Source organism: Fusarium keratoplasticum, chromosome 13, assembly GCF_025433545.1.
Source record: "Fusarium keratoplasticum isolate Fu6.1 chromosome 13, whole genome shotgun sequence".
Lineage (NCBI taxonomy): Eukaryota > Fungi > Ascomycota > Sordariomycetes > Hypocreales > Nectriaceae > Fusarium > Fusarium keratoplasticum.
The window spans coordinates 421,205-449,167 of NC_070541.1; the positions used below are offsets into that span (position 1 = coordinate 421,205).

General features: G+C 49.9%; 9 protein-coding genes across 9 annotated transcripts; 3 read left to right on the forward strand and 6 right to left on the reverse strand.

The window, feature by feature from the left end:
* Positions 1-1,627: 1,627 nt before the first annotated feature.
* On the reverse strand, positions 1,628-2,603 carry NCS57_01449500 (uncharacterized protein; the record flags this gene model as incomplete). Its single annotated transcript, XM_053064097.1, has 2 exons — positions 1,628-1,995; positions 2,102-2,603. 2 exons carry the CDS (start codon positions 2,601-2,603, stop codon positions 1,628-1,630), a joined length of 870 nt encoding a protein of 289 aa, XP_052906380.1.
* A 931-nt stretch (positions 2,604-3,534) lies between these two features.
* NCS57_01449600 (uncharacterized protein) lies at positions 3,535-3,972 on the reverse strand (the record flags this gene model as incomplete). Its single annotated transcript, XM_053064098.1, has 1 exon — positions 3,535-3,972. One exon carries the CDS (start codon positions 3,970-3,972, stop codon positions 3,535-3,537), a length of 438 nt encoding a protein of 145 aa, XP_052906381.1.
* Positions 3,973-6,418: 2,446 nt separating this feature from the next.
* On the forward strand, positions 6,419-7,847 carry NCS57_01449700 (uncharacterized protein; the record flags this gene model as incomplete). The annotated part of the gene is made up of 6 exons (XM_053064099.1): positions 6,419-6,568; positions 6,624-6,728; positions 6,784-6,874; positions 6,926-7,022; positions 7,082-7,345; positions 7,409-7,847. The coding sequence occupies 6 exons, from the start codon at positions 6,419-6,421 to the stop codon at positions 7,845-7,847; spliced, it is 1,146 nt and encodes a 381-aa protein (XP_052906382.1).
* Positions 7,848-10,708: 2,861 nt separating this feature from the next.
* NCS57_01449800 (uncharacterized protein) lies at positions 10,709-12,507 on the forward strand (the record flags this gene model as incomplete). Its single annotated transcript, XM_053064100.1, has 4 exons — positions 10,709-11,245; positions 11,308-11,709; positions 11,777-12,085; positions 12,148-12,507. The coding sequence occupies 4 exons, from the start codon at positions 10,709-10,711 to the stop codon at positions 12,505-12,507; spliced, it is 1,608 nt and encodes a 535-aa protein (XP_052906383.1).
* Positions 12,508-13,957: 1,450 nt separating this feature from the next.
* NCS57_01449900 (Zn(2)-C6 fungal-type domain-containing protein) lies at positions 13,958-16,345 on the reverse strand (the record flags this gene model as incomplete). Its single annotated transcript, XM_053064101.1, has 6 exons — positions 13,958-14,640; positions 14,700-14,974; positions 15,041-15,478; positions 15,534-15,971; positions 16,031-16,146; positions 16,202-16,345. The coding sequence occupies 6 exons, from the start codon at positions 16,343-16,345 to the stop codon at positions 13,958-13,960; spliced, it is 2,094 nt and encodes a 697-aa protein (XP_052906384.1).
* Positions 16,346-16,708: 363 nt separating this feature from the next.
* Positions 16,709-17,702, reverse strand: NCS57_01450000 (Methylisocitrate lyase; the record flags this gene model as incomplete). The annotated part of the gene is made up of 2 exons (XM_053064102.1): positions 16,709-17,473; positions 17,529-17,702. 2 exons carry the CDS (start codon positions 17,700-17,702, stop codon positions 16,709-16,711), a joined length of 939 nt encoding a protein of 312 aa, XP_052906385.1.
* Positions 17,703-18,337: 635 nt separating this feature from the next.
* NCS57_01450100 (MFS domain-containing protein) lies at positions 18,338-20,102 on the forward strand (the record flags this gene model as incomplete). Its single annotated transcript, XM_053064103.1, has 5 exons — positions 18,338-18,585; positions 18,653-18,920; positions 18,999-19,391; positions 19,449-19,504; positions 19,562-20,102. The coding sequence occupies 5 exons, from the start codon at positions 18,338-18,340 to the stop codon at positions 20,100-20,102; spliced, it is 1,506 nt and encodes a 501-aa protein (XP_052906386.1).
* Positions 20,103-22,313: 2,211 nt separating this feature from the next.
* On the reverse strand, positions 22,314-24,653 carry NCS57_01450200 (uncharacterized protein; the record flags this gene model as incomplete). The annotated part of the gene is made up of 3 exons (XM_053064104.1): positions 22,314-22,398; positions 22,451-24,539; positions 24,590-24,653. 3 exons carry the CDS (start codon positions 24,651-24,653, stop codon positions 22,314-22,316), a joined length of 2,238 nt encoding a protein of 745 aa, XP_052906387.1.
* Positions 24,654-25,609: 956 nt separating this feature from the next.
* On the reverse strand, positions 25,610-27,733 carry NCS57_01450300 (HET domain-containing protein; the record flags this gene model as incomplete). Its single annotated transcript, XM_053064105.1, has 1 exon — positions 25,610-27,733. The coding sequence occupies one exon, from the start codon at positions 27,731-27,733 to the stop codon at positions 25,610-25,612; it is 2,124 nt and encodes a 707-aa protein (XP_052906388.1).
* Positions 27,734-27,963: the final 230 nt, after the last annotated feature.

The following is a 27,963-nucleotide window of genomic DNA, read 5'->3' on the forward strand; positions in this document are numbered from 1 at the left end:
GACCAGAATCCCCCTCAAGCCAATCTGGGAGACTGGACCACATAGGAACTCCTTCCAGCGAAACCTGCGGGTTTCTATCAAACACCCATCGAAAGGTACAGTCGAACGTCTTGGCGATGGCTTCTTCACGATTGTTCATTGAGTCCAATCTCAAGCTTTCGCAGATGATTGACTTCAGTTGCTCGGCTGAAAGGTCAGTCTGCCGCGGAAAGGAGGCCAGAAGGTTCCGATCGAATTTCCAGTGAGAACTCCAAATACGTCTTACGATCTGAGCTGTCAGATCGTTCTGTCGTATGGAGTTGGCAGCTCCTTTCTCAACGGTCTTTTGGCTGTCAGTTCGTTCCTGTTCCGGGCCAGCGTGCTCGCTTGTCTTTAGGGCTTGAGACAGCATGCCTATCATGGTGTTTAGCTTCCTGCTGAACTGGTGCTCCCAGTCTTTGGTGCTCTGTGCCATTAGCCCTAAGAGGAGTAAGCGAGATGTCTGATATGAAGGCAGCTGGAGCATAATTAGAAGGACGTACCAGATGGACATGGTCGCTACCATCATCATTCCTTGACGCACTTTCTCGAGGCGATCACTGATCTCCACGATCTCCTCTCGCTGCCACCAACTCCTCAGTGCTGCTCGGAAGCACTTCCCAGCTGATCTTGGCTCGTACGACCCAAGCCAAGCTCGTTCAACCGCTTGCTTGTCTTGAGCTAGTTCCGATTGGAAGGCGGTGCTGACCTTGGGCAGAACTGTGAGGATCTTGGAGGCGATAGCATTGCACTCGCCACAAAGGCGAAGCAACTCTTTGTCAGCATCTTGCAAGCCAGAGGGGCTCTTTTGTCGAGACTGGAAAGCTTCTTTTACGCCTGTGGATAGCTGCGAGAGGTCCGATGAGATAGCCGAGAGATTCTGCAGCTGGAGGGTCTAGCCTAAAGCAGAGCGGTAGATTTGCCATGTCTCCGAGAATAATCGTTGTCCAAAGTCAACAAACTGGATCGTGGTGGCCACTACCGACAATATGGATAGAGGATCCATCTGGACAGCTCCCCGCAGTCGGTTGGTCTCTATTCCCGCAGTGCTATAAAGTGGTGACGGTTCTGGACGATGAGGGGAAGTGATCAACTCCTGGTCTCACACTCATCCCACCTGACACCCCCCTGCCATTCATAAAGTGCAAGTCTTCCCTGCGGCTAGGTGATGCGTAAGATGCTCTATCATTTGGCTTGTGTTTGGGGCTTGTGTTTCGTGATGCACACTCGATCTCCTCAGTGTTTTTTTCTTCTATGGCATACCGCAAAACTCCCTATTGTTTGAAACGCTGGCAAGACAGCCAGCCTGTTTTCTCCAATCTGTAATCGTGCGTCTCTAGGACCAGGTAATCTCATTCATTTCTTGGTTAATGTCTCACCCCCAATGATTTGATTGGCTCCATGGCCAAGGCCCGCATCTAATCCTCTATCAGGCCACTTGTGATGGCAAGGATTTCGGCAAAGACGCTCCGGCCTGTGCAGGGTAAGTAGGTACTCCTAGTCTTCCCACTCTCCAACATGCTTGTTGGATGGCTCATTGCCTTCAAAGGTTATTAAGAAAAGAACTAATTCAGTATTGAATCCTCAAGACAAGAGTGGCCTTAATCTATCATACAAATATCACACCAACGATACAAGCTACAGCCATTGCAAACGTTGCAGTTGCTCGCACGTTTAAGTCGCCAGCACCACTAGGCGGAAATTCACTGTCAGGAACACGGCTGTCTGTTGTAATATTGTCTGGAGCCACGCAAGCAATCTCAACTGCGATCTTGTTCTGGTCGGGAACCCTTGCTGCCAAAACAATGGGAAGTGGTTGCCGCACCATCAAATCGTAGGCATCGAGGAAGCCATCCTCTTCGGGAGGAAGGTCGTGTCCTTCGGACATGATACTGAATGTCCGATATCCTGTCGGAAGTCCCACTCCCGGGAGTTCATCGACTGAGCACTCAGAACTTGAAAAGTTGAGAGGTTTTGCTAAGGCAGTTTAATAAGTATCATGGTTTGCGCCGCGTGTTTAATAAAAGGCATGGTGGGTATCTGTGCCCGGGGAGACAGCTGAGGAGTATTTGAAGAAACATACTTGTCCATAGCCTCATGGCCTTTCCGCAATCGTCATCAATGTTGAACCTTGAACAAAGTCCGTTTATTGGCCCTCCTGCACTTCGCAAAGCTTCTTGGCATTTCTCGCTGAGTATACCGTTGCAACTTTCGCCGTCGTCGTCCGCATTGGAAGTCGCGTTGACTGGGTCCATCTGATAATAACAGACCTCCGTGTTGTTGCCCCGTGCCGATCCGATGAGTGACTGCGGGACGCTCAGGAAGACAACTCGATCTCCAGTCGACGAAACGTCTCTCACTTGGCTTGTGTTCCTCGCAAGGTGGAAAAACGTAGCCATAGAAAGGTGCCAAGGGTCCTTTTGCCCGGGAAAATTGAACGACGTTGAGCCTGTAGAGTTGAAATGAATCTCGTCCTCAGCGACATGTCTTATGATCTCCCGGCACTTGTCATAGGTGTCGTTTCCATTTTGAGCCAGAATTGGCGCCGCAGTGACTGCAATAAGAAGGCATCTCATCAGATTCATGATGTAAACGCTCGTATGTGTCTGACTTGACTCCGACAAAATAATGCGGTTCTGCCCTCTATATATGTACCTTCAGAAACTCGCCTTCTCGTATAAAATGACGTAGCGTGGTGGAAGATCATCTGCATGCCAGCTGTCAGCAATCCAAATTGGCAATTCATACGCCCAGTCCAAGTCACAGTCGTGCTTGGCAGGTTGACTCGTCTGGCTCGTCCACTTGATTGTCTGTTTGCCTGAGATATCAGGCAGAGAATGGATACCCCCGGATCTGGATTAAGCCTTGTGATGTCATTTAAGGCTTGGCCTTGAATCCTTCAGGGACTAGGCTCCTAAGACGTGAAGCCCTGTGGCTCCCACCTGTTAAGGGATGACACTTGCTGCTGTGGGATTTAGGTGCACAGCCAAGTCTTGGGCTAATTCCCCACCAGAAGAGGCATAGGCGGCCCCTAGGATTGGTTTGGTAAAAAACTCTTTGCTTAACCGAGCCTACCCTCACTTGCTGCTCACAGGGAAATGCAAGCGGAGATCCGGCATAAAATCACAGCATAAGTCAGCCAGGAATAAAAATGCCCCTAACCTCGCCTAAGGGTTTCTAGCCATTAACTATCTTGGCAGCCCCATCCTTGCCTGGTTCTCTCCCAGGGCTGATCATTTTACCCCAGTGCTTGGGGCGAGACCGAGTTGACGATGCCAGGAAGAGTTGTGTTTTCATTTGTTTAAAAAAGGATGATCCCGTCGTCCACTTCCACCTCAGACTTCTCTTTCCGTCTTGCGCCGCTCTTGTCCCAAAAGTCACCCGGATCGATGAGCTCTCAACAAGGTCGAACCCACAAGCGTAGGCGGCAAGATCCAGACGCCCGTGATGCCGTCTCTGAAAGGATCGGGTATATAAGCGCGGATTCTCGTTTTAGAATATTTTCATTTTATTATATTATTGCCGGGTATTCCATGCCAACAGAAACTTCTCCAAAGGTTGGACAACATTCGTACATACCGCCCGTATAAACGTTGAGTCACTGAGGTCTGGCTGCGGCTCGAAGGCACACAGCATGCACCGCCTGATGGCACCCGCGATTCTATCCCCAAACTCGGCCTCAACCTGCTTCTGCCACTGGATAGCCGTGCAGAGGTCTGCTGTGTAGTCCGCCACACCTACCCTCCCAAAGTACTGGTTGCGTAATGGTAGGCTTTCCAGTGTCTTACAGAAGAGTAGCTCGAGCTGGAGAATGCCAATGGTGAAGAGGCTGGCGCGGGCTTGGGCAGAGCGCTCAACGCGCTGCTTGCCCTTGAAGGTGTTCCGTACCGACTCATGGGAGATGTATGGTGTTGGATCGGTGGAATCGAGATCCCGTATAAGGAGGACCTCCATCCTAGTACACTTATCAGGAACCCAAGGGGTAACGCCAAGCGTGAGAACGGTCTGGACGAGCTGAAGGCCGACCTGAAGCCTCCGGTTCCGTTGGGGTGTGGCATCAAGATGTACCTCAAGGTTAGACGGGTTTCCGACAATTGACAGAGAGGAGGCAGCCAAAGCAGTGAGGCTGGAACTCTTGTTTCTCACGTGCTGAGATCGAATCTTGGCAGAGACATCCCCCTTCAATTGGGAGACGTCGGGAATACTCTGGCTAGAGGGCTGGGAAGTGGTCCTTACAGGTTTCGGTTCTGCCACCTCGACCCTCAGCTCCGTGAATGTCGCTCCTTCATCAAATAACAAGACGAAAGATTTGGGTTCCAGGTCCCCGCGGTCTTGGCCAACACTGTTCGCCCTGATACCGCATGTGTGGTCACTCAGGCAATGACACTTCCCCTGACTCTGTAAGCACTCGTAGATTGATGTCGCCTGCCTTTGAGCACTGAGATACAGCCACGCGCGAGACCCAGCCCTCGTCGATTCGAAGCCTCTGGCAAGGTGTGCGGATCGATCAAGGAATGCATAAATGCTCTCGTTTCGGTCTTTTACAGTAGCGAGGAGTTTGTCTTTTCTGTGACCGAAGCTCCACTTTAGTCTAAAAAGCTCACTTTCTAGTCCTGACAAGTCGAGGTGATATGCCTATTAGTGTTGGTAGCTGGCCATCTGGTGTTGTGGCATCTGTAACAACCTACCTTTCCGGTCGGTAAAAGAGCAAGAAATTTCGAAATAGCGTTGTTGATATCATGTAACTGCTTCATATACCACGTGTATTACCGGCTCCGGAGCCTCTTCCTCAGCTGAGCTTGAATCCGAGGCTCGTGCCAGAGGAGAGTATCTGGGTCATTCGGAAGGATATTGCGTTCGCTGTTCAGTATATCCAGTGGCGACAGCAAAATTTCCTGATTCAGTGAGAAGGAAATAAACTCTCTGTCAACCACCGATATGAAGTCCTCAAACTCGGTCTCAAACCGCCACCACCACCAATATCGGCCACAGCCAACCCTCCGCTATACGAGCTTCTGTCAGAGCCCATGGAGTGGACAATGTTGGGTGGCTCGACGTCTGCATGGCAAGTTTTAGCGTTGGACTTTCATGATCCGCCTAGGAACGCCAGTCATCTGATCGATAACCCAAGTGACCAATCCGTCGCCGAGACGGTTACTGTCATTTTGCTAGAAGCTGCACAGGTTCTCTCCCAACGTTCATAGGAAACAATCCGCCTTAGAGTAGTAGCCGGGCGTTTCCGAAGCCCCATGAGGCGGAGGCCCGTCGTGCCACTCAGCAAGCAGGCTGTGGATGATTGGACATGAAAATGATGCATCATACTGGTTCTTGATGTGGCTTGAGGGTGTCTTTCTTCTGATTGTGCGCACGGTTAGCGAAATGATGTTTCTAGGGGAGGTAATAGGAGTAAAGAAAATGAAGGTGAAAGTGGGAGGGTACGAAGCAAGACTTGTGGGAAGATCTCTTATACTCTTTTCCGGGGGCTTCTCGACACTGGAAATTCGACCTCTTCTTCTGCCTCGAGGCCCTGCAGAGCTTAATTGGGTAGACTGCGTTTTGTCAAGTCATCTGACGTCTCACCTTGCGGATTTCTCCTCACTCAGATCTCAACACTCCTTTGCAATTGCATTGTCACTCACACCTGTGTCTCGGCCGCCACCCGCCCACACTGGGGCGGGGGGGAGCCACTATCGACGACCTCAAGATCGAGAGAGCAGCATTGGTACGGTTCAGCTAGCTACTCTTAAGACACGATAACGTCATCGAACTGCTGCTCTCATATCAGATAGGATCTGACCAGTTCCTTGTTGCCATATTAGCTCACGCCTGCCACCCTTGCGTTTCATCGGCCTGCCCGTCCGTGCCCCCACGGCCGTCGCTATTCGCGGCCATCCCGTCCTGGATGTCTCTCTGTTGATTGGCGGTATAATTGGCAACGACAAGGGTCTCGCTGGTGTTGAAACTCGGTGTTCCCACCGGGTATAGGGGACGGGAGATCTCCCTATTCCGTATTCAGCGTCAATCTATACTTGATCTTTTATGCTGCACCCTGGCTAGAGTAGCAGCCAATGTGTACCAAGAAGCGTGGCTGATGCTTCCTCTTGCCAAACTCATACTTGACTGATCGAGTCAGTATCTGAAATATTTGCCACTGTACTAATTTGGAAGGTCCTTATCTTGCTCTCGGCCCTTCGGTAATTCATTATAAACCCGGTCCTCAACGTTGTTGCTGAAACGTAGAGCTTATGTTTATTCGTGTTCGCTCATTGTCAGCTATTGCTTGTCCCAATTTTCTCCTGTGCTCTCCACCTCCATTCTATCTTTCTTTTGCTCCCACATCCAAGATTAGTCCTTTGGTTACTACCCAACTTGCTGCCCCGGCGTTGACTACACGCACAGAATGAGCGGAATAGCAGGAGACCGCCGGATATATGACCTCAACATTGCCCTCATCGTACTCACGACAGTCATTGTGGCTATGCGTCTCTATTCCCGTGGCGTATTAGTTCGAGCACTCGGCCTCGACGATCTACTAGCCTGTTTTGCATACGTGAGATATTCTCCAATGCTTACATGAACCGGGGTTAAGACAAACATGATCTTAGGTGCTAGCTGTCGCTCTATCAGGGCTGGAGATTCGTTCCGCCTTCGCCGGCGCCGGGACGGACATGACGTTTCTGACGACCGAGCAACGCATCAAATTGTTTTCGGTAATCCACTTTGACTACTGGGCTTATGTGGCGAGTATTTCTGACTGCTCTACAGCTGCGGCCTGCAATTCTTCTCATCTTCTTTGCTGGCACCTGCTTCATGAGGTTATCCATCCTGGCCTTCCTGCCACGGCTGAATAAATCACGTAGGGTCGTTTCTAGGTGATAAAACTGCCTGTCTGCTAATTTGAGTGTAGGAACATACATCCGTTGCATATGGGTAACCGGATTTGTCATTGTCGCCATCTCTATTATTGCGATCATATGGCTTCTTACTCAATGTAGCTCCGTGCAGTGCGCAACTACCTCCGTGCTCGACCGTCTTGTTGGACATACTACTAACACAACCATAGGGATGTCTTTGACGCCGGAAAGCCCGACAGAAAGTGCAGGCCCATGAGCCAGGAGGGTGACATGGTCTGGGCTCACAGCATCGTTGGGGTGTTCACCGACATGGCCCTGTTCATTCTGCCCATTTGGATTATCTGCAGAAATCTTATAAGGGTGACTGTTCATACTGCAAAGGTCTTTCTCGTCTTTGCGGTTGGTCTATTTGCTATTATCACGGGCATCCTTCGATTTGCTATCACCGTCACCGCCAACTTTGAGGTGAATACGTGAGTCTCCCTGGAAACGCTCCCGGTTTGATCCATAGGGTCTAACCTGTTGTTTGTTGATAGTTCCCTTAAAATGGCTCGTGTCAGCTCCTGGACCGCCTTGGAGGTGCATGTAGGCATCTGGTGTGGCTGCTTCGCTGGACTTCAACCTCTAGTACGACTGATTTCGTACAAGCTCAAGCTCCGCAGTCGGCTCGGCAGTACCAAGACGCCACCGGCATCTCACACTCGACACAATGGCCCGGGAATCATGCTAAACGACCGTGACTTGCCTGGGTTCGGCGGATCCCTCAAGACTGCTCGAGTGTCGAATACGGAGACAGATGCAGCCAGCAGCAGGGACATGCTGAGCGACAGGAGATCGTCCGGGCAAGAGGTAGAGCTTGCCGACGTGGACAGTACCGGTCGTATTTTGAGACAGACGTACGTGGATGTTAGAGTGGAGGAAGGTCTCCCAGTCACGGATCGCCAAGAAGTCAGACACACCTGGGATGCCTTTTAGGACAAGGGCAGCCCACTTAATAATCCTTTGTAATAGCTGTTTAAGAAACGCTGGTTCAAACATGTAGGGGACAGCTGTCGGGTCAAGACTTATTCCCACTCAGACATTAGCGATGTTTAATCCAGTGGCATTTTGATCATGGAGTAAATCCATGAACGGGACGGATCGCCAGCGTCTTGCCGATGGGATAGAGTTTAGACATGGGTCGATATTAATTAAATATGCTCGATGATGACACAAAGTTCTCCCGGACAAGGGCGTCAGGTTTTGCCAAGTAGTACTCTCAGGGACCCTGAAGTTTAATAAGTGGGTGATCAGTGAGAGGAAAATGATGCATCATTGTCAGCAAAAAGGCACAGCTCGTCGTATACACGTGCGTTCGGGTGTTTTACCCTTTTTACGTGCCGCGCGGTATCTATCTTATCTTGTTATGACATGCCAGGGGTCTACGTAATATCTGCCACCGACTTCTAAGTCAGTTTAGTAAACTATCCGTAAGGCCTAGATCTTGCCCAATCGACCATGCTACTTTCAGATCGCCAAATTCAGATAAGAAGCACTCGCCTAACGTGATAGGACTAGGATAAGCCCGGTCTATGGCTCTCTACTCTCGAACCATCAAAATCACAGTGAAGTATCGTGATATAGTTTGGAGAGCAGCCGCATCTCCTACACACCCACAATTGATAGCGCGAGAGGCCACAAGATGTGGAAGAATAATTTCTGGATTCGATCCGGGGACTCCTTAATGGTAGTAGGGAAAATAACCCCTAGGAAGTATGAAGGCGCCCTCTATAGTAAAGATGCCCACTGTGTTAGCATTGGGATATGTTGCTATGATGTGTTGATAATGTGTTCTTTGTTATAGTTGAAGCCCGGTCCTCGATGGGATAACTGAGCGAGATAACCCTATAGTAAGGATGCTGTCTTGTCGTAGCCTAAGGATTGGACCACGGCCAGGAAAAGTCGGGGTTGCAACTGAGACTTGTTAGGAAAGGAATACGAAGGCATAGATGTACAATAACCACGCCTTAAGGGTGAGCTTGAAGTCATAGGCCCAGTTTTCATCATTTTCGTCCACTTGGCCCGTATCCTGGATCAGTAGCCACTCAGGCAAGCCGGCCTCTGGAGTGGATGAGAGTAAAAGATAATGGCCCCTTGCTAATAGCATCTAAGTTGCTGCGCTAGGTATCAGGGAAGCACCAATTGCCATACTTGGCGGGACTTGGGCTGTTGGCTGGTTAGACGACATTCATATCATCGCATTGGCCAAGATTGTAGGCAATGTCGGCCCCCGAAAATCCGCCAGCTAACGGAGTTACCCGACCAAGCGTAGACCCCGTGGGATGAAAGAGGCTTACGCAGCAGGCTACTGTTCGTTACTACTATGAAAGCGATATAATTGTGTGACTGTTCAAGCATCCGTATACATTGTAGACCTGTTCTCCTTACGCGCTCTCCATGGGTGTTTGTAAACCACTCACCGTGGCAGAGTCTCGAAGTCAAAGCGGCAAAAATACTCCTTGTCGGGGAACATATACATTGGATAACCCTTCGCATCGATGTTTTCTTTTCCACGGCAACCAACGGAACATCTGGGGATCAATCTATCTTACCAGGCGTGTTCTTCACTAGCCTCGATAGCCGCTTGCCTTTCGCGATAGCTCAAGAGAGCAAATTAAAATCTTTAGCTTCGTTTAATTGGGTCAACAACGGATGGCCTTCCGACGATTGAACAGTTGTCCTTGACACATGACAGCTTGTTGAGCATCGTGCGCTCTGAGGAGAAACTGTCATGGCGTCTTCAGGTGACATCAACCTGGAATTTAAAAAGGCTAATGCCAAGCATTTACGAGTATCCTAGAACTTATATGCGGAATTTACTAGGTTCCGGTCATGAACCTGTGCGCGTCGGCTTCATCGGACATGCCTTCAAGGCAGCTCAGATTGAGAAGGGAATTTCATCATTGCAAAGAACTAGACTGGCGACATGATCAACTTCACACTGGCTGCCGAAAGCTTTTGCCATGCAGGGGCTTATGTGCCCATCACTCCCGCCGATCGCATTGTCAGCCATCTTGTTAGTCTATTTACCCCATTATTTGCGGTGTATTGAGGCCAACCTCGTGCAAACTTTTATCCTCCTCTGCCGACTTTCCGTGGTTAAAGGTTTTCCCGGCTGGAGGCTCCATCTGACGTCCTTGCTCTGAGGAATGGGGACCAATCTCGTTCTGGGTATTTCACCCTTTTGTGGATCTGAGTTATTTCCGTCCAATACCCTTTTCCTGCGTCACAAACCCAATCCAGAGAATATTCGAGGAGTTGTTGAATTCTTCAACAGAGGATGATAGCGGCAAGATTGGTTTTGTTCCTCTTACTCAAATTATCTACAGAATTTGAATCATTCCTCGTTTGGCGTCCAATCTTATCGTGACTGATAATATTCCAGCTTGTTGTCAAGCTTACCCTTTATGGGTCATCAAGCAATGTAGAGTCGCTTGTTTTGGACTCACGACGGCGACTGTTAGCTCCTCTCCACCGTGGAAACGTTGCGGATTCCAACTCCACATGAACCGTAAATCCCTCCGAGCTCTCCGCCTCGTAGCTCCATGTTCGAATCACCTACCGCCCCAGAAGATAGAGTTCTTTGCAACGTAGATGATGGACAAGTCTTTACTCGTTAACCCACATGCCCACATTGACTGGAGCCTGGGGCAAAACTTGGGGCCCCAGCCTCATCGTCTCCATCCCATATCTGTCGTCTTGTCGCACCGGTTTCATCTCACCAATTCATCTTCGTTTTTACCTTTCCTGCCTCCCAACTTGTTCTCTCTCTTTATCCTACCCTTCACCTACCAGTCATGGGTCTTCTTACGCTTGTCGAAGACCGACCAACGCCCCCAGTTGTGTACAACTGGCGAGTTTATGTCCTCGCCCTCGTGGCATCATGTGGCTCCAATATGATTGGTTACACGAGTGCCTTCATTGGTACCACAATCACACTCGATTCCTTTCAGAAGGAGTTTGGCATTGATCAAAAAACTACCGAGCAACGCAACCTGATCAGCGAAAACATAGTCTCACTTTTCATTGCTGGTGCCTTCTTCGGCGCCCTTCTTACCTACATTCTTAGCCACTGGATCGGTCGCAAGTGGTGTCTAGCCATTGCTTCAGCCACCTTTACTTTGGGAGCTGGCCTTCAATGCGGTGCCGATGGAGGCCGTGGCCTTGGTATCCTATATGCGGGACGTGTGCTGTCGGGTCTGGGCACCGGTATTGCCTCGAACATTATCCCCATTTACCTTTCCGAGCTTGCGCCGCCAGCTATCAGAGGACGGCTCGTGGGTTTGTACGAGCTTGGGTGGCAGATTGGTGGCTTGGTAGGCTTTTGGATCAACGTAAGTCATGCAGTCTTTCCCTTTGTCCATTCTTTGGAGGCTAATCGTTGGATCATGTGTAGTACGGCGTCGAAAAACACCTCCCCGAAAGCAATAAACAATGGATCATTCCTTTTGCCATCCAGATAATTCCGTCAGGGTTACTCTTTGTTGGGTCCGTGTGGATCCGAGAATCTCCTCGCTGGCTTTTCCTTCATGATTTCCGCAAGCAAGCCATGGACAACCTCTGCTGGATCAGACAACTATCTCCTACCGACATTTACATCACCGAGGAGGTGACAGCTATCGACCAGGCTCTTGAAGCCCAGAAGGCAGTCGGCGGCGTTGGCTTATGGAAGCCCTTCCAGGCCCTGGGTCAGCGCCCGAACATGATGTGGCGTCTCTTTTTGGGTTGCATGCTCTTCTTCTGGCAGAACGGCTCGGGTATCAACGCCATCAACTACTATTCGCCTACCATATTCTCTGTAAGTGTGCTGTCCTTGTCCACCAAGCTCTCAGCCAGAGGGACAGCAACATGCTAACCATTTGTAGAGCATTGGCGTTCAGCCCGACACTGTGAACGTCATGACTGGCATCTTCGGTGTCATCAAGGCAGTCATGACTTTTGTGTGGCTACTTTTCCTCGTTGACCAGCTTGGAAGAAGGAAGTTGTTGCTCATTGGTGGTATCACTGGTTCGATTTGCATGTGGGTTATTGGTGCTTATATCTACGTCGTCGAACCCACCAAGCATCCTCAGGAGACCTTGACTGGTAGCGGTATTGCTGCCATCTTCTTTTTCTACATGTGGACCGCTGTGTATACCCCGACCTGGAACGGTACTCCATGGGTCATCAACTCTGTACGTTTTGCTTTAATGCAGTGTCTAAACGCACCTACTGACAACGTATTCTTGTTGAACAGGAATTCTTTGATCCAAGCTTCCGCTCACTGGCCCAGGCCTTCACGACTGCAAGCAACTGGCTGTTTAACTTTCTGGTATCAAGATTCACCGAACAGATGTTTGCTGGTATGGGGTATGGCGTCTACATGTTCTTTGCGTCGCTGTCGTTCCTTGCCTTCTTGTTTGCCTTTTTCCTTATTCCCGAAACAAGTGGCATTCCTCTTGAGAAGATCGACCGGCTGTTTGAGCTGAAGCCGGTATGGAAAGCGGACAAGATACTCAAGGCCCAACTCAAAGAGGAGGAAGAACAGTTTCGTCACAACGTCAAGGAGGACCTGGTTTACTATGAAAATCGGGATGACTCCTCTAATACGTGTTAGATAGCATAGATATTGGCAGTTTCTTGATAGACGCAAGCATAAATCATCAAAGCAACCTCCGCACGCGGTACAGACCTAACTCGCGATCGATTCCTCTCGGCACCGGATGACACTATCGATACTGCTGACGTCACTTTCCAACAGCCCGGATCTACTGAAGGTGGGTTGATGCCTAACAACGAATAGAGAGAAACAAGCATCTCAAACCGAATAAGTCTTCGGGGCTACACAACGTCTGCTACCTTGGACGATTCAGGAAACACCTAAACTAAATGGCCATGAATGACCCACATGACATTCATCAGCTGAGGTGAATGCCTGACGTTTTAAAAGTCCTGCATGCATATGTAGCGTCTACGGAGCAGGTAAATCCGAGGCGTTGTTACTGGCCTCTATCACCATCAAGTCCCCATACGATGCCAAAGATATCCCTGCCGGCAAACACCCAGTGTTCTTATTATTCTGTTCTCCAACCTTCTGTGTCGGCGGGACTAATGAAATATCAGCTGGGTCTAACAACGAAAGCGTAATTATGGCCTGCGATGCCCTCTTGTAGCTTGAAGGTTGGGTCACGGTCTTGGTCTTGTCCCCGTTCGCCGAAGCCAATTTCAGTTAAATACACCAACTTTAGCACTTCAGTGGCAGTTAAAATCGGCTGGCTGATCAATGCGTGCTTTTCCCAAAGAATCCAATGTTCTCTGGGCCCAGTCTGGCAAAGTAGAGGACCAAGGATGTTGATCGGCAAGGCTGTCGCTCGTATATTTCCACATCAAAAGATTCACCCACTAAGATGGCACTACCTTAGTTCGGGGCATCTCCTCTCTCCAGTTACTTATCAACACTCTACATCACACGACACCCAGCAATAAAGACCTGGCCGATACATCTTTTCAGCCTCGCTGACCGATCCCTGTCCACATGGGAAACCTACAAGGATACTGGAAGGGACATACAGAGCCGAGGCGCAAGTGAGCATAGCCATTGCAAGAGGGCTGTCGAGCATTGAGTGCGACAGAGTGAAAGAGAGAGCATAATTCCTGCCACCAGCGACATGTGGCTGAGAAATGACGAAGAGAGACGGTAAAAAGCCACCATGGGCTTCGCCGGGTACGGTGGGATGGTCTTGGTTGTCTCTCACATTACATCTAGCTGATGACCGTAATTGATGTTTATCATGTACGATCGGAATAGTTTGGTGGTGATTGCAAGCTCAACATGCGTGTGTCGTACGGCGAACCGAATAAAATCTTCATGAATGGTCGCAAGTCAAGCTTACGCTCCCCCATGAGCATCGGGGTAAGACAAAGCTGACCAGTAGTTGATGTAACATGGATAACTCATGCAGCTATCCATACATTGATGATGCTGAACCTCGGGAAATGTTGGTCTATTTGGTGACACTGCGCTTGGCTCTTTGGGTGTGTGGATTGTCCCCTATTAGAAGGAAAGGCTATCCAGGAAGCCACCTATCTCCATAGGGATATCGAAGCTGAAAGATCTTTGCAGATCTTCGGGAGTGACAATTATCTGTATTAAGATATGTCAGCATGCTTGTAAGCAACTTGGGTGCAATTGGTGACTTGTCTTGAGCCGCGAAGGGGGCATCCCCCACGTCCTTCTCATTTTCCTCTTGAAAGTATCGTCTCCATGTCCACAAGCAGTCGTACACTACACTCATGCTCATTCTGTTCTTCACTTGCCGTAAGCGTAAGTCGTCGATGGTCACACCGCCAACGACGGTTGTGTCAGGCAGCGCGCAGAAGAAGCCAATGACGTCTCCGAGTCTGGCAGGTAAGTCGTTGTTCACAACGCTGATCTTTCGGAGGGCGGCGATGGCGGCTTCGAGATTCTTTGTGCCAGCACTGACATCGATGATGGAGCGGAAATAGCCGTTCATTAGAATCTTGAGGACCACAAATGCAGCGCAAGTAAAGACTTGGTAGCAAAAAAACGGGCAGTAGTGACAGAACCCTGTCTTTTCCGTGGCTTTGTCGATGCTTAGCTCTATGAGACGTTGCGCTGTGAGATAGAGTGTGATGATTCTGTCTTTGTAACCATCCGTAGTGGCATCGTCAAGAAGGTAGGATGCATGCAGATGCAGCTTAGCTGCTGTGAGGTACCATACGTTCAAGGCTGGATCATGTTTAACCATTGTCGACAAAGAGGAAAAATCAACGAAGGGCGTGAAATACCTCTTTCTGGGCCGCATTCGCACTCTAGATCGGCTAAATCCATGTTAAGTAGACGGTACAAGGTCAACCTCTCATCTGCACGAGCACCATCCCCATCTTCTGGAACATGACGCTCGAGGGAAGAGGATACCCTCAGTCTAAATTGTTCTACCCGACGACGGTAAACAAGCGACAGGTCTGGGGCGGGGGAATCTGACAACTCTGTCATCTGGGTCACTGATGAAGGACCATCATGTGTCTGTACGAATATGGGAAGGCCACAGCCAACACTCACACTGAGCAGAGTGAATCAGCAACTGTTCGCCTAGCACATGCAATGATAGAATCCCTGGCCGACTGACCTTTGCGCTACAATGTTGCAGGCCTCCCAGGTTCGCACCCATTCAGCATACTCTAATGCTTCCAGTTTGATAGGTACTTTAGAAAAGTCTTGGGCACTAAGAGCACGATGCAGGCCTATCTGTGTCCCTATTTGTAGCATTGTTCCTACAAGCATGAAAGTCGGGTCTGCCGTGCTGCTGCTTGTCGGGAAGGGCCAGGTGCAGAGGAGGGCCAATGCCTGGACTGTCGTTATGGAGTAGGAGACGGACCGCAGTGTCTTCCACATGAGATCCGTTACGCTTCTAGCGAGCTTGGGCAATAATGTTGGATGGGATGACAGGCGCCTAGAGGCGACCGAGATGATGGTCCAAAACAGAAGCTCAGATAGGTGGTAATACTCTTGAGGAGATCTGTTGATATCAATAACCGGCATATGAGGATGATACGATGTCCGATAACTATGAGTGAGAGACTTGTCAGTGGTGCCATCAGCATGAACATCGTGGACCATACATATTGAACAGCTCTTCAATCTCTTCGACCGAGAGCGCCGTGTTACCCAGCGCCTGCGGACGTGGGCGGGAACTAGAGAAGCGTCGGTGCGGACCAGGCTCATCGATAACAGGTCGGGTAGTGAGGCCAGGAGCACGTGAATGTTCTGTAGCATCGGTTGTTGCTGTAGGGGACTCATCGACAGGGATCGGGGGCGGAGGTGGTTGTTGCATAGGCGGAACGGTCGAACGGCTGCTATCGAGTTGAAGTTGACCCAGGTTTGCGTCAACCGAGGGGGTGGGTAGAAGACCTCCAGCAGTCGCGGGTAGTGCCCAATCCATCTCACTTGTTGGCCTGGTTTGAGCTGTCTCTAATGTTGGGTTTGTGTTGGAGCCATCCTGAGCTTCCTCCAGCCGTTTCTTCAAATCGCGGATCTCGTTTACCAAGTCGACCGACCGTCTAAATAGTCAGTTTCGGTAAACAAAGACGACGACATCTATTCTTATGTTGTTACGTACCTCCGCTTTCTTGTTCTCCTAAATCCAAGCTCAATCTTGCACTCCAGTCCAAGGCGGTTGCATCGGCTACAAACTGGAAGATTTGTTGTGTCACAATAAGTGAGGTCGCACCGCAGCTAAGACATTACTCAGACGGAGGTGTTTCAACCGCACAAGTTTAGGATAACGTACCTTTTGCTGCTTGCACTCGTTGCAAGCCTTTCTTCGACCGGAAGATCCATCCGCATTGTCGGTGCCGGCGCCGTTGCGGCGTGGTCTCGAGGTTCCGCGTCTTGGCTGGCCGTCAGGTTGGCCCGAAGACGCATCGGCATTCATCGGCGGATGTGAATGCCGGCCAACGGCGTTCTGCAATCCGATGAAAATGAGCTCTCTAATGTCCGAGGCGGACGTTTCCAGCTCAAAGCAGGCTGGTACATACCTTTGTACTAAGAGCAATGTCCGGTCGGACTCGAAGTGCGGGGAAGTCGATCATCATACTTGCGTAAGCCTCGTTAGCAACACCAGAGATGAAAATCACACTAGCCTACTTCAGCTGTTCAGGGTACTCAAGACGGGCTACCTGATACGAATGGATTAAGCTTAGCTGGTTAGCAAGGTTTATTGCTGTATTTCTATATAATTATGGTCCCTTTCTTCAAGCAGATATGAGGATAGGTTCCATTAAAACCTGGGTGAACTCTAGACTTTGTTGTACAACTGCCCTCCCGCCGCAATGTCCAGTGCCATGGCCTCTTCCAGACCAACAATAGTGAATAGCTTTTTAGGTGTAAAGTCTTTCTCCAGTCCAGTCCTTCCTGTCTGCTTGATCTTCACGAACACATCCTTGATAGCCTGGTAGGCAGGCCCAATTGAAGCAAAAGGGAAGATGACCATCTTGTAACCCAACTCTTTGGCTTCGTCAGGCGTCCAAGAGGGAGTCGCTCCGTGCTCAACCATGTTTAGCAACATAGGCGTGGGTGCCATAAGTTCACAAACTTTGCGAGCTTCTTCCGCCGTCGTAACGCCTTCGAGGAAGCCAATGTCAGCACCAGCTCCGACCGCTGCTTGAAGTCGCCGGACAGCCTCATCGAAGCCATGTGTCTGCAGCGAGTCGGTGCGTGCTATGATAACGATATCGGAGTTTAGTTGTTTGCGAGCTTGGTAAGCCGCACCAATACGCTGCGTGAAGGTGTCGATATCGACGACTGCCTTGCCTCCAAGGTGGCCGCATCGCTTGGTCTGGATTTGATCCTCGATGTGCAAGCCTGCGACACCGGAGCGATGATACTGCGACACAGTTCGAGCGACCATGTTGGGTCCTCCATATCCCGTGTCGGCATCAGCAATGAGGGGTACCGATGGATTGAGGTTGGCAATCATCTCGGCGTGTTCTCGCATGTCGTTAAGTGATGCAAAACCAAGATCGGGCTGGCCTAGTTTAGACGCACAGGTACCAGCTCCAGTCTGTCCCAAATTCAGTCAAAATGGTCGGCCTGAGAGATGAAACATGTTCACTCACCATGTAGATGCAGTCAAATCCTACTTCATTGGCGATGCGGGCGCTGAAGCCATCGTAGACACCAGGAGCAACAATGATTTCGTCAGTCTCCAGATGGCGTCTCAACTTAGTGGCAGCCGACAAGTGTTGGGCTGCATCACTATTACCATTGCTGTTTCTGTTGTTGAACGTCATGTTGTTGGGTAGGTGCGTTGTTGCGCGGTGACTGGTTAAACAAGATCAGGATCAATTGGCCAATTAATGTGTTAGTCGTGGTTGTACTCTATTGTCAACCTTCACTTAATCGGTTTACAAAACTCCTCAGTTATATAGATAATTGGAGTTTCCGATGCCGCATGGAAACAGTACTCATGACTTCTCCATGAGACGCAACTGACCTATTCCCGACGCTATTGCCCAGCGGGCTATCCGACCGGCGCCATCCCATGTCCGATCGCATGTCCGATCGGTGAACCTCTTCACCAATTCCGCAGAGTTCAAGTCCGATATTAGCCCAGAACAACGCTAATTCCATCAGCTAGTCTCAAGGTTTTCTAGGCAAACCATTCACCTTCCTCAACCCCGCAAACGATGCTACCTTGCTTGTTCGTTCCCATTTTTGGTGAGCAAAATCCGGGGTCTCCGCATTCCGGGCGACTCAATGAGCACGATCGGACTCCCCTGTAAGATCCAGTTGCATTTGTGAACAAGGAAGATAACTATATAATAGCCCGCCAACGCCGTTGCCTGGGAATGGTTGAGCCACAGACTATCTTGTGGGGTTAACCTTACTTCTCAATTTCAAAGCCACTATCTTCCTCTTTCTCAAGATGACTACGGAGAAGTCACATGAAACCATGCCCAAAGCTGTGAATGAGGACAGTGTCTCATTCCACGCCGAGATGGTCTCGAAACATGACACTCACAATGCGGAGTTGACGGAAAGCCCTTTCGGTCATCATGAGAGCTCAGAGTGGAGGACTGCTGAGAAGCGAATTGTTCGCAAGCTGGACATGACACTTTTGCCCATTGTTTGGATCCTCTACATGTTCAACTACTTGGACAGAAACAACATTGCGCAAGTCTTACTATCCTCCCAAACTCAGTCTATAATGTATTCATCGCTGACACATACTGCGTTACAGGCAAGCACGTCTCGACAAACTCGAAGAGGACACCGGACTCGTTGGTAATGAGTTCAACGTTGCGGTCTCGATCCTAAACGTGGGCTACATGCTTGCACAGCTACCCTCGAATATGATCTTGACTAGAGTCCGGCCAAGCATTTACCTACCAGCCTGCGTCGTGGTCTGGTCGTGCGTGTCAGCAGCTACTGCTGGGGTTACTAGTTTCTCCGGCCTTATTGCAGTGCGCTTCTTTTTGGGAATAGTTGAGGCACCCTTCTTCCCTGGGGTATGTCACCTCCTACAGCTCTTGGGCTACGATATTTTATGATTGCACCCGGGTTAACCACAGAATTCCTGACTTTAGGCCTTCTTCATGCTCTCTGCCTGGTACACTCGAAAGGAACTCGCACTCCGAACAGCAGTCTTATACTCGGGCCTTGTTCTGGCCACCGCCTTCTCTGGGCTCATCGCAGCTGGTATCTTTGCGGGTCTATCTGACAAGGCAGGCCTACATGGTTGGCAGTGGCTGTTCATCCTTGAGGGAGCTGGTAGCGTCTTAGCTGCCCTGTTTGCGTTTGTTCTCCTCCCAGACTTTCCAGAGTCTAAGACTGGTAGTGGTAAATGGCTCTTTAACGACGAAGAGCGACACTTGGCTAGACAGCGCATTGCCCTTGACCGTGTTTCACTTCCCGAGACTGAGAGGACAGTGTGGCATGGTCTGGGACTTGCTGTCAAAGACATCAGAACCTGGATTTTCGTGAGTTCTTCTCAAAGGTCAAGAATCCGTATGTCATCTCTGTACTAACTTGAACAGGTTATTATCCTATGTGCCAACCATACTGCTTATGGCTTCAACAACTTCTTTCCAACGTGAGTCGTTCGCTTTGAGGTCCAGATGTAAAGTCACTAAATACATATCCACGATAGCATCGTCAATTCTATGCATCTCGGGTCTCGAACTATCACACTAGTCCTCACAGCTCCCCCGTACCTGTTTGGTGCAGTCGTGTCATTTCTTGTGGCTTACTCCAGTGATCACTTCAATGAGCGCGGCTACCATATCAGTGGTCCCATGTTGGTGGCAATCGTCGGCTTCATCATCTCAGTCGCGACTTTAAGCAATGCGGCTCGATACACAGCCTCTTTTCTTTACTGTTCCGGGGCTTTTGCCGCCAACGCCGCTGTATACTCGTGGGCCGCATCATCACTCAATCAGACACCAGAGAAACGAGCCTGCGCAACAGCAATCATCAACCTACTTTCTCAGCTCGGCAATATCTGGAGTCCCTACTTCTTCCCTGCTTCCGATGGGCCGCGCTATGTCATGGCCATGCTACTGATGATGGCGTTCTCAGCCCTTAGCATCGCAGCGTCTATGCTGATGAAGTTCTTGCTTAAGAAGGAGAACAAGAAGCTGCTTGCCCAAGGACAGCAGACGGGACATGAGGTCAGACTGTATACAACCTAGAAATGTGTTCTTTATTATAGTTGGAGCCCGGCCCTCGATGGGTTAACTGAGCCAGAAGATCGTATACAACCTAGGACGGAATCTTATGAAAGAACATGCTGTTCTTAACTCTTTCAGATAGAAATCGCCATAAAAACACAACAAATCGTCCGATTGATTAAGACTAATCGCTATACTATTCTACAGATATGGTGACAACTATCTGATATGTTCTTGTATTATGACCTATCTTGCCGCATGATCCACAATGCCTTGCCTTCACTCGTGCCGACCCTCCTTGACCACCACTTCTCGACCGATTCGGCCACCGCCTGCGCATTAACATCCTTCTGGCCAATTGCTTCCCTGCCCCCCTAGAGCCAACGTCCCTCTTTTCTGATCAATGTTGCGTGTAGGGCGAGGGTTGAGACCATAGTGAAAGTCTTGGTCAAAATCCAAACGTCGGTTAAATATTAGGATAAAAATTTGCAATAAATCAACCACATAAATTCACGCAATACAATTGAAACCAATTAATAGCTATAATCATATTGCCTTAGAAAGAAAAGGGATCTATATCTCTCTATTACTAGAATGAATTTTATTGTCGATTAACAGGAGAGGTAAGCCGAGACCTGCTTACGCATAGAGCCTTAAGGAACGAAAGCTATAAGGTCGGAGGGAGATGGGTTTTATGTCTCAGAGTTTAAGTGGCATTTTCTATTTTATAGCTAGATAATAAGCTAATTTGGTCTTGGTTTATTTTCCTCATGAGAATATTATAGCTGACTATTATTTATGCTATTGTATTCCTTTTCTAGAATTTTTTTGTAGGTTGGCGGCTTCGATGTGGCCGGTTTGGCGAATCTAATACTAAGGCGATAATTAAATACAATAAATAATTCTATCTTAATATAAATAATTATTATTTAATCCCATAGCTAACCAATATCTCCCGTGGAGACGTGGCGTTTGACGCAACTTCCGAAGTCAGATGATATGGGTTTATAGTGCACTACTCCTTCATTCCACCTCGCCATGATGAAATTTATCACTGGAATGACTCTGTTTGGCTACGGGCATCCAATGGTGTTCACAGCAAGAGGTTTAAACACATCTTGCGATTAGATAGAGGTAACTTCTCACCTGATTTTACAACCTAACGTGGATGCAAGGTTGGAGACTAAGACGGGATGAGCACGCAGACCAACTTTTGTGACTTTGAGTGATTGAATATCAACTGGAGCAGAAAGGAGGCTGGAGATAAAATCTCGGGACTCAGTTGCCGAGTGGATGCTGTATGAAAGGGACTTGGGATCTCGATCTAATCCTCTTCTCGACAGTCTTATCAAGGATGAGCCCTTCGCCGCCGGTCGTGTCTTCTTCTAATCGTCTGCTTGATATCGTATGGCGCTGCGCCTAAGTGCCTCTTACTGGCGTATTTTGTCCTACGATTACTACGCCTTTGACACCCGACTGGTAGTTTCATCGTCGCGCACACGAGATCCTAGCGCCGGGAGAGCATATCAGAATACCGAGAACCACTGAAAACGCAGTAAAGACTACTGAGCCGGGCTTTTTGCGGCTCCTTGCCTAGCTACCCTCCTGTTTGGGACGCCCCTTGGAACACACCTTAAGACCCGTGTATAAGGAGATGATTACAGGGGAGAAGATTGTTATTCTCAATCCAATATACTCTACTTCCAAGGCAGGTTGCAAACCATCTCCAAGAAATGATAACAGAGCCTAACGCCCCGTCCACACCGAGCCACCTCCTAAAGCACTCTCTCATACACCCCGATACCACTTTGCCCCCAATGGATTTGGTTGACGGTATCTGCTGTCTCGGCAGCACTTCACCGCACCTTCATAATGGACATTGCCTTTTCGTCAGCCGAAAAACAAGCTATCTCTGCAACTAGCTTCATCCAGTCGTCCTTGGATTGAAACAAGAACTCGGAGTATATTCTTGAACCCGTTAACCTGTATGTGATACATAGTATATTAAACCCGCTGATTGATATCACAACGAGCGGGTCGCCCAAGGGTCCCCTCAGTGAATAGGAATTGTGCACCGTCATGCAAGTAAGGATACTGCAAAGATAGATTGTGTATGGGTCCAAATCATTTGCTCCTTTACCCAAGGGATCAAAAGAAGGGCTTCGTTTCCGAGTCGAATCCGGGGCGGAGACCGAAACGGGGTCCACTCTCGGCCCACGACGGGGCCCATGTCTATAGGTACGATCTAATAGCAGCATCTCCTATTGACGCAGCCACCCAGATGGTAGTGAGAACTTCTAGTTTGGGCAGACAGAACCTGCATCTGGTTAGCCGCGCAGCTCAAAACCGCGTAGCGAACGTATACGAACTCTTCAGAGCTGAGACCGATAAACCCGACCCAGAACAGCCATTGTGCAATCCAAACAAAGGGCATCATTCTGGCCACAACAGTGAACAGCATCGCAGGCATTTTCTGGGGAAGCTTGTTCTCTTTTCCTCCACTTGAGAAAGTGCCATATTCTGTATACTGTTCCTCTTTCCGACTCGGTGGCATTCTCGGTTGCGGCTGTCCCAGTAGGCTTTCAAAGATACCCATATCTTGGTTGTTAGCAGTTGCGTACTTGCGTCTATGCCAGTCCGGTAAGTCCGCTCCATCGGAGCAAGAAAGTGAACCGATTCTGTACATGTAGCGAGTCGCTTCGATGAAAGATGCTGCGACAGTGAGCAGCCATATGAGCGCTCCAATATACATGAGCAAAGCCATATGTCCCTTTCTCGCGTTCGTTATACTATCGAGGTTAAATACCTGTCGTCTGGCAAAGTCAACAGTCAGGAACATGTGATAGGATGCCGGAACCTGAAGGATCACTCTCGCGACTACAGAGGACGCTGTCGAGGAACAGAGTTTTGCTCCATGCCAGTGGATTCGAGATGGTAAAACGGCAGACAGATCAGGCTGAGGAAGTGAGCACCACAGGAGCGCTAGCTGGAAAACAGGAACGGCTCCATAGCCAGGGGTGCTTTGCACAATGCGCGCATTGAACCAGTTCGCCAGGAGTGGTAAGCCAGCGAGGAGAATTCCCTTGAGCGGCCAATGTAGCCGTTGCGAGTGTGATACCGAGTCGACCGTGTTGAGGTGCTCCCCTCGCCCTTGATCCAAGAATGCAGCAAGGAGAGTCGCCACGTTGACGAGGACAATGCTTCCTAGTTTCCACCCATTTGACGCGCATTTTTCTTCTGCTTCCCCGGACTCCGGCCCCGCGATAGGATCGACGTTTGAGCTATTTGTTGGCTTGACGGCCCATCGCCATGGGATCATCTCACGGGGTAGAAGGACGGTCAGTTCGCGCCAGTTTGTTGGCAAACCGTGCCAGCCCTCCACATCGTCACAAAGATCGTGGAGCCACTCGACGTAGTCTATCCGGGTCCTAGAAGTCTGACAAGAGCCTTGGCAAGAGTCATATTCAATGTTGCGGCAGAAGCAGGCTCTGTCTATGGCACGTCCGGTTTGGCAGTAGCCGTCAGGATCGAGCTGGCAGGCATCGGTTGCACACTGATCGGTGAGGTCCGTTACACGCCTCGGCATATCTGAGACGCATGTTGGCCAGTGCCAGTCTGGGACGGGAATAAATGTGAACCCCATCATCTTGAGCTGCGCCGTCCAATTGCCAGGTAGGGATGCCGATCCGCAAGTGGCGTTTAACCACAGCCGCTCCATGGTCAAGTCAAGAGGATCTGATGCTGGGCATGGCTCTCGTTCCGCGCCGATGGTGAAGGTGCTGCAGAAGCACTCTCTGTCAAAGTACTCCCCAGGCCTGATATGCCCCCCGGTAAGATCGTAGCCGACGGTGTCGAAGCTCAGAGCGGTCATGGATCGCAAGGGCTTGCTATATTCCCATGGACGATTGGCGTTGCCTGTGTGCTGCGTAGCGTCCGTGAAGCTGCAAGATGCCAACACGTGCTGAAATGACTCGGCCGCTGAAACCGAAAGCGAGTTTGCTAGACATTCTGGCGCCTTGTATGCCACATCAAAGTTTGCGATGCCTCTAATCAAGCTTGATGGCCAGAGGTTTTGCAGCCTGTTCGCGTCGCCAACATCCACAAGCCACCTTCGACCGGTGGCGTTGCGTATCCAGTGGTATAGCTGGGCCTTGGCGAGGATGGATCTGCTGCAGTACGGAAGGTATGGTTTGATGGCACTGGGGGAGAACTCGGTGCTGAGGCAGCTCAACTCTGTCAACCATTGACGGTGTGTGCAGATGATTCCGAAGTGCGAGGTGCAACGTAGGTGAGTACATGCTGTCATGGTCTTGAGCCAAGCCGACTGATCCTGCTGAGCGATGCACTGTGGCATGGGGACCAGATCCTCAGGGTTCACCCAGCCGTTGAAGTTTTTCTGAATGGTCAGGATGTCGCCATTGTCGAAATGCTCGCTGGCATCGTGAAGAGGCCCTGTAGCTACATTCAGTCAGTATCAAGAAGGGGCAAGGATAGCTGGTAGCGTATACCAGTGGCAGCTATCCCGAAAACCTCCGCGGTCAACAGCACGTGAAATACCCCAGATACCTTCATCCTGCGGACAGTGAGATTCTAGTCTCTGTTTCGCTAGAGCAGTTACTTCGGTGAGAAATGAGGCTCTATCAATGTTGCCCTAGGTGCGGGGAAGAAAGTGGTTCACATGATGCCACCTTCGGATCATCAATCATCCTTCCTACTCGCCATTGGTTTTGCATGTGTGTGTAAATTGATAGACTCATTATTGGTCGAATTGGCCACGAACAGTATATTTCATAGTATGCGGTGAAGAAGACGTAGGCCATGATATGTGGGTGGTGGTAGTCGACAACATCCTCTCATCTTGGTTATGATTTTATTTTTGGCTTGCAGGAAACCTTGACTCGTACTCCTTTAGCCGAGAGACCGTCTTCAGCGCACAGAAACCCCCTCGCCAGGATTGGAGCTGATAGGCCGGGGACTGCCAGATGGGTTCTCGCTAATCACAAGCCCTGCACCTTGTCAGATCCATCCCTAATCCAGTAGGTAGATGGTAATAACCCCCTACCGTTACTCATTAAGCACGTATCAGTGAGGAGGCTTGTCCGAGAAAAAAGTAGGGAATAATTCGAAGCGGCGGTTGACCTTTCAACTCCAGTGAGTTTCGGTGCCTCTTCTTTATCACGTACTGTCCCCGGCTGCACGCAATAATTCTTACGAAACATCAAAAGCGCCACTCACCAGCTTGCTCGCTCGTCAAGTTCTTTTGATAGGCAGGACCATCAAGAGCGATGAGCACCAGCAGCCTCAAGCCTGTTTGCAATGCAAATCCAACATGCAGTGACATGTACGGCACAGCTCTGCCATTAATTTTACTGTGCATAGATTGCTCTGATTGGTTTCTGTGATCTCTATCTGCTCAATTCGACGCCGTCTGTTCGCATCGTTTCTGTGAAAGGGGTTGCCACGTTGCGCTGCGGTGGACTGCTTTTCAGTGGCGGGAAAATAAGCATCATGCTTCCAGCCAGTTTGAATCAAGCGATCAGGAAATCCTTCTTCTCTAACCAGCCTTTCGAAACCCCTATCTCGGCTTCACCATTCATGAACCCATGAACATATGTTGAACAAACAACCTGATAGACCTCTCCTAGGTCTTGATGTTCGTGATTTGTCTCAGCCCTGCGAAGCACCATGGGAATTTTAGCTCCATCCAAAACTGCTATGACATCGCCTTGTCTCACTCCTGGACGGGCGAGGAGGAAAAGGCCGTTGTCAGCCACGGTGAACATCCAGTCCCTATCCGAGTAGGATATCCACGGCAAGAATGTCAACTCCAAATTCTTTGATTCCTCGATTTCGGCGAAGTCGGGATCATTTCCGGTGTGATAAGAGAATGCTGACCTGGACTTGCTCTCGTCCAAGGGGATTTGGAAGGTTTGAAGTACTTGTCCGGCCTGGAGATGGTCTCGGTTGATGGGATCGAGAGACTCAATCTCTGACTTGAGTAGACGTCGCATTCTCGGGGGCGCTGTGCAGTCTTTGACCAGCGTGCGCCAATAAGCCCGGATGATCGTCTCCTTGGGAGAAACTTGTTTTCCGCCGATGACTGGCGCGTAATGATGTCGGCTAGGGTCATCGAGAGCATCTTGTCCAAGATACATTCTCATAATTTCGGTCGCTTCGGTCCGTACGTTCAAGTTGGGAGAGCCTCCCTGGAGGACAGGCCCGATACGGCCCAGCACGCTCCCTTTCACGATCAACACATCCTTCTTCGGACCTAGCAGCCGACATGGCGTCTCCAGTTGCCTTGAACCAGCCTTGAAGATGCCGCGTTGCGCGAAAAGGATCGAAACACAGTCGGGTCGTCCCAGATGAAACTCGGCAGTCCAGGAAGGAAACATATCTGGCGCCTGAGCTGCATCCTCGTCTTGTCCAAGTACCAATGGCCCACCCTCGCGTTCGAAGGGGTTCTGGCAGATGATATCCAAGTTCTTGGAGAGGTTGATAATCGATAGAGTCGCCTCTTTATACAGATCGCGCAAGGGCTTCGAGTAATCGACGACGATGCCGTGGTCTTGCGTCACCAAGCCAAGCAATCCATATATCTTGTCTCTTGGATCTGTTGATTGCAAGTTTCGGAATCGGCCTAGGACATCCATCAGGCTCGACTCATTTCGATTTCGCGTTGGAAGGGCACTGCTGGACAATTGGCGCTGGTCTTCGACTAGCTTAACCTTCAAGAATATGCTGCTGAAATATCTATAGCCCCCGTGATGGTCCGTGGTATGGAATGCGTCAAAATACGGTTCATCCTTGAACAAAGTCGACAATGCATCCCAGTTTAGTTCAGCTCCCTCACACATCAGAACCACGCGGGGTGCCATTGATAGTTCCTGGACAATCCAGAGTCGCCACCAGAAAGATGGGCCGCGAAAGAGAGCTGAGAGCTTCTCTTGGTCATTGTGAGCGAGGAGGAAGTCTGGAAAATGCTCGAGACCATCTTGCCGTGGGGGGGAGTGGTCTTCACCCGAGAATAGGCTGTTGAACTTATCTCGAAGTGACTTGAGGGTTTCGGGGTTCTTTTGCGTTAACTGATACATAAATTCCATCCCTTCCCTGACAGTCGATCTCTGCGGACGGAATCTATACTGGTTATCGCAAGCGGGCTCAGGTTCTGGGTCGTTGTCTGGCAGCTCGCCTAGCCATGCTATGTCTTGTCGGCAGCAAGAGTAAATCTTGCGCATCAGGGCAACTTGCTGACTGCGCTCCTGGACATCCGACTGGTTGATGCAAAGGGCATCAATCCAGAGGACTCTGGTTTGGTTCTCGAGTCGCAGAGCGGATAAAATAGATGCTAGGCTTGGAGTGACGTGGAAGTTGACATCATTCAGCAAGATGGATGCTGAGAGATTGGGCTTTCCCCACACGTAAGACAGGGCTTCATATTCTGGAATTTCTGCAGCAAGGGATGCATAGGAAAGGGTACAGAAAAGTGTTGAATCTACCTGCGAAGCCGGATGCAGAGCGAGCAGCCGGATCTCATCAATGGTAGGGTTGAGAGGCTCATATATCAAGTGGGACACGTCGTCGTTGTTGAAGCCTGGATTGGGCTCATCTCGGGCATCGCAATCACCTCCGATGGTGGTTTCTAGGTGCATCTTCTCTGACTTGAAGGGACAGGTGTAACAAGACGGTGAGTGAGTTGTTGAGTCAGACGGTCAGATTTAAAAGCCGCAGATGAGATGAGGGCGCAGCACTTACTCAGCCACTCCAGGGCAGTGGACCAATATCCAACTTGGGGTCGTTTTCTCTGCAATTGTTTCCATCAGCATTTGCTTTCACACTACTTTGCTTCTAACGTACTGGCCCTGGAACAGCGCTGTAGATG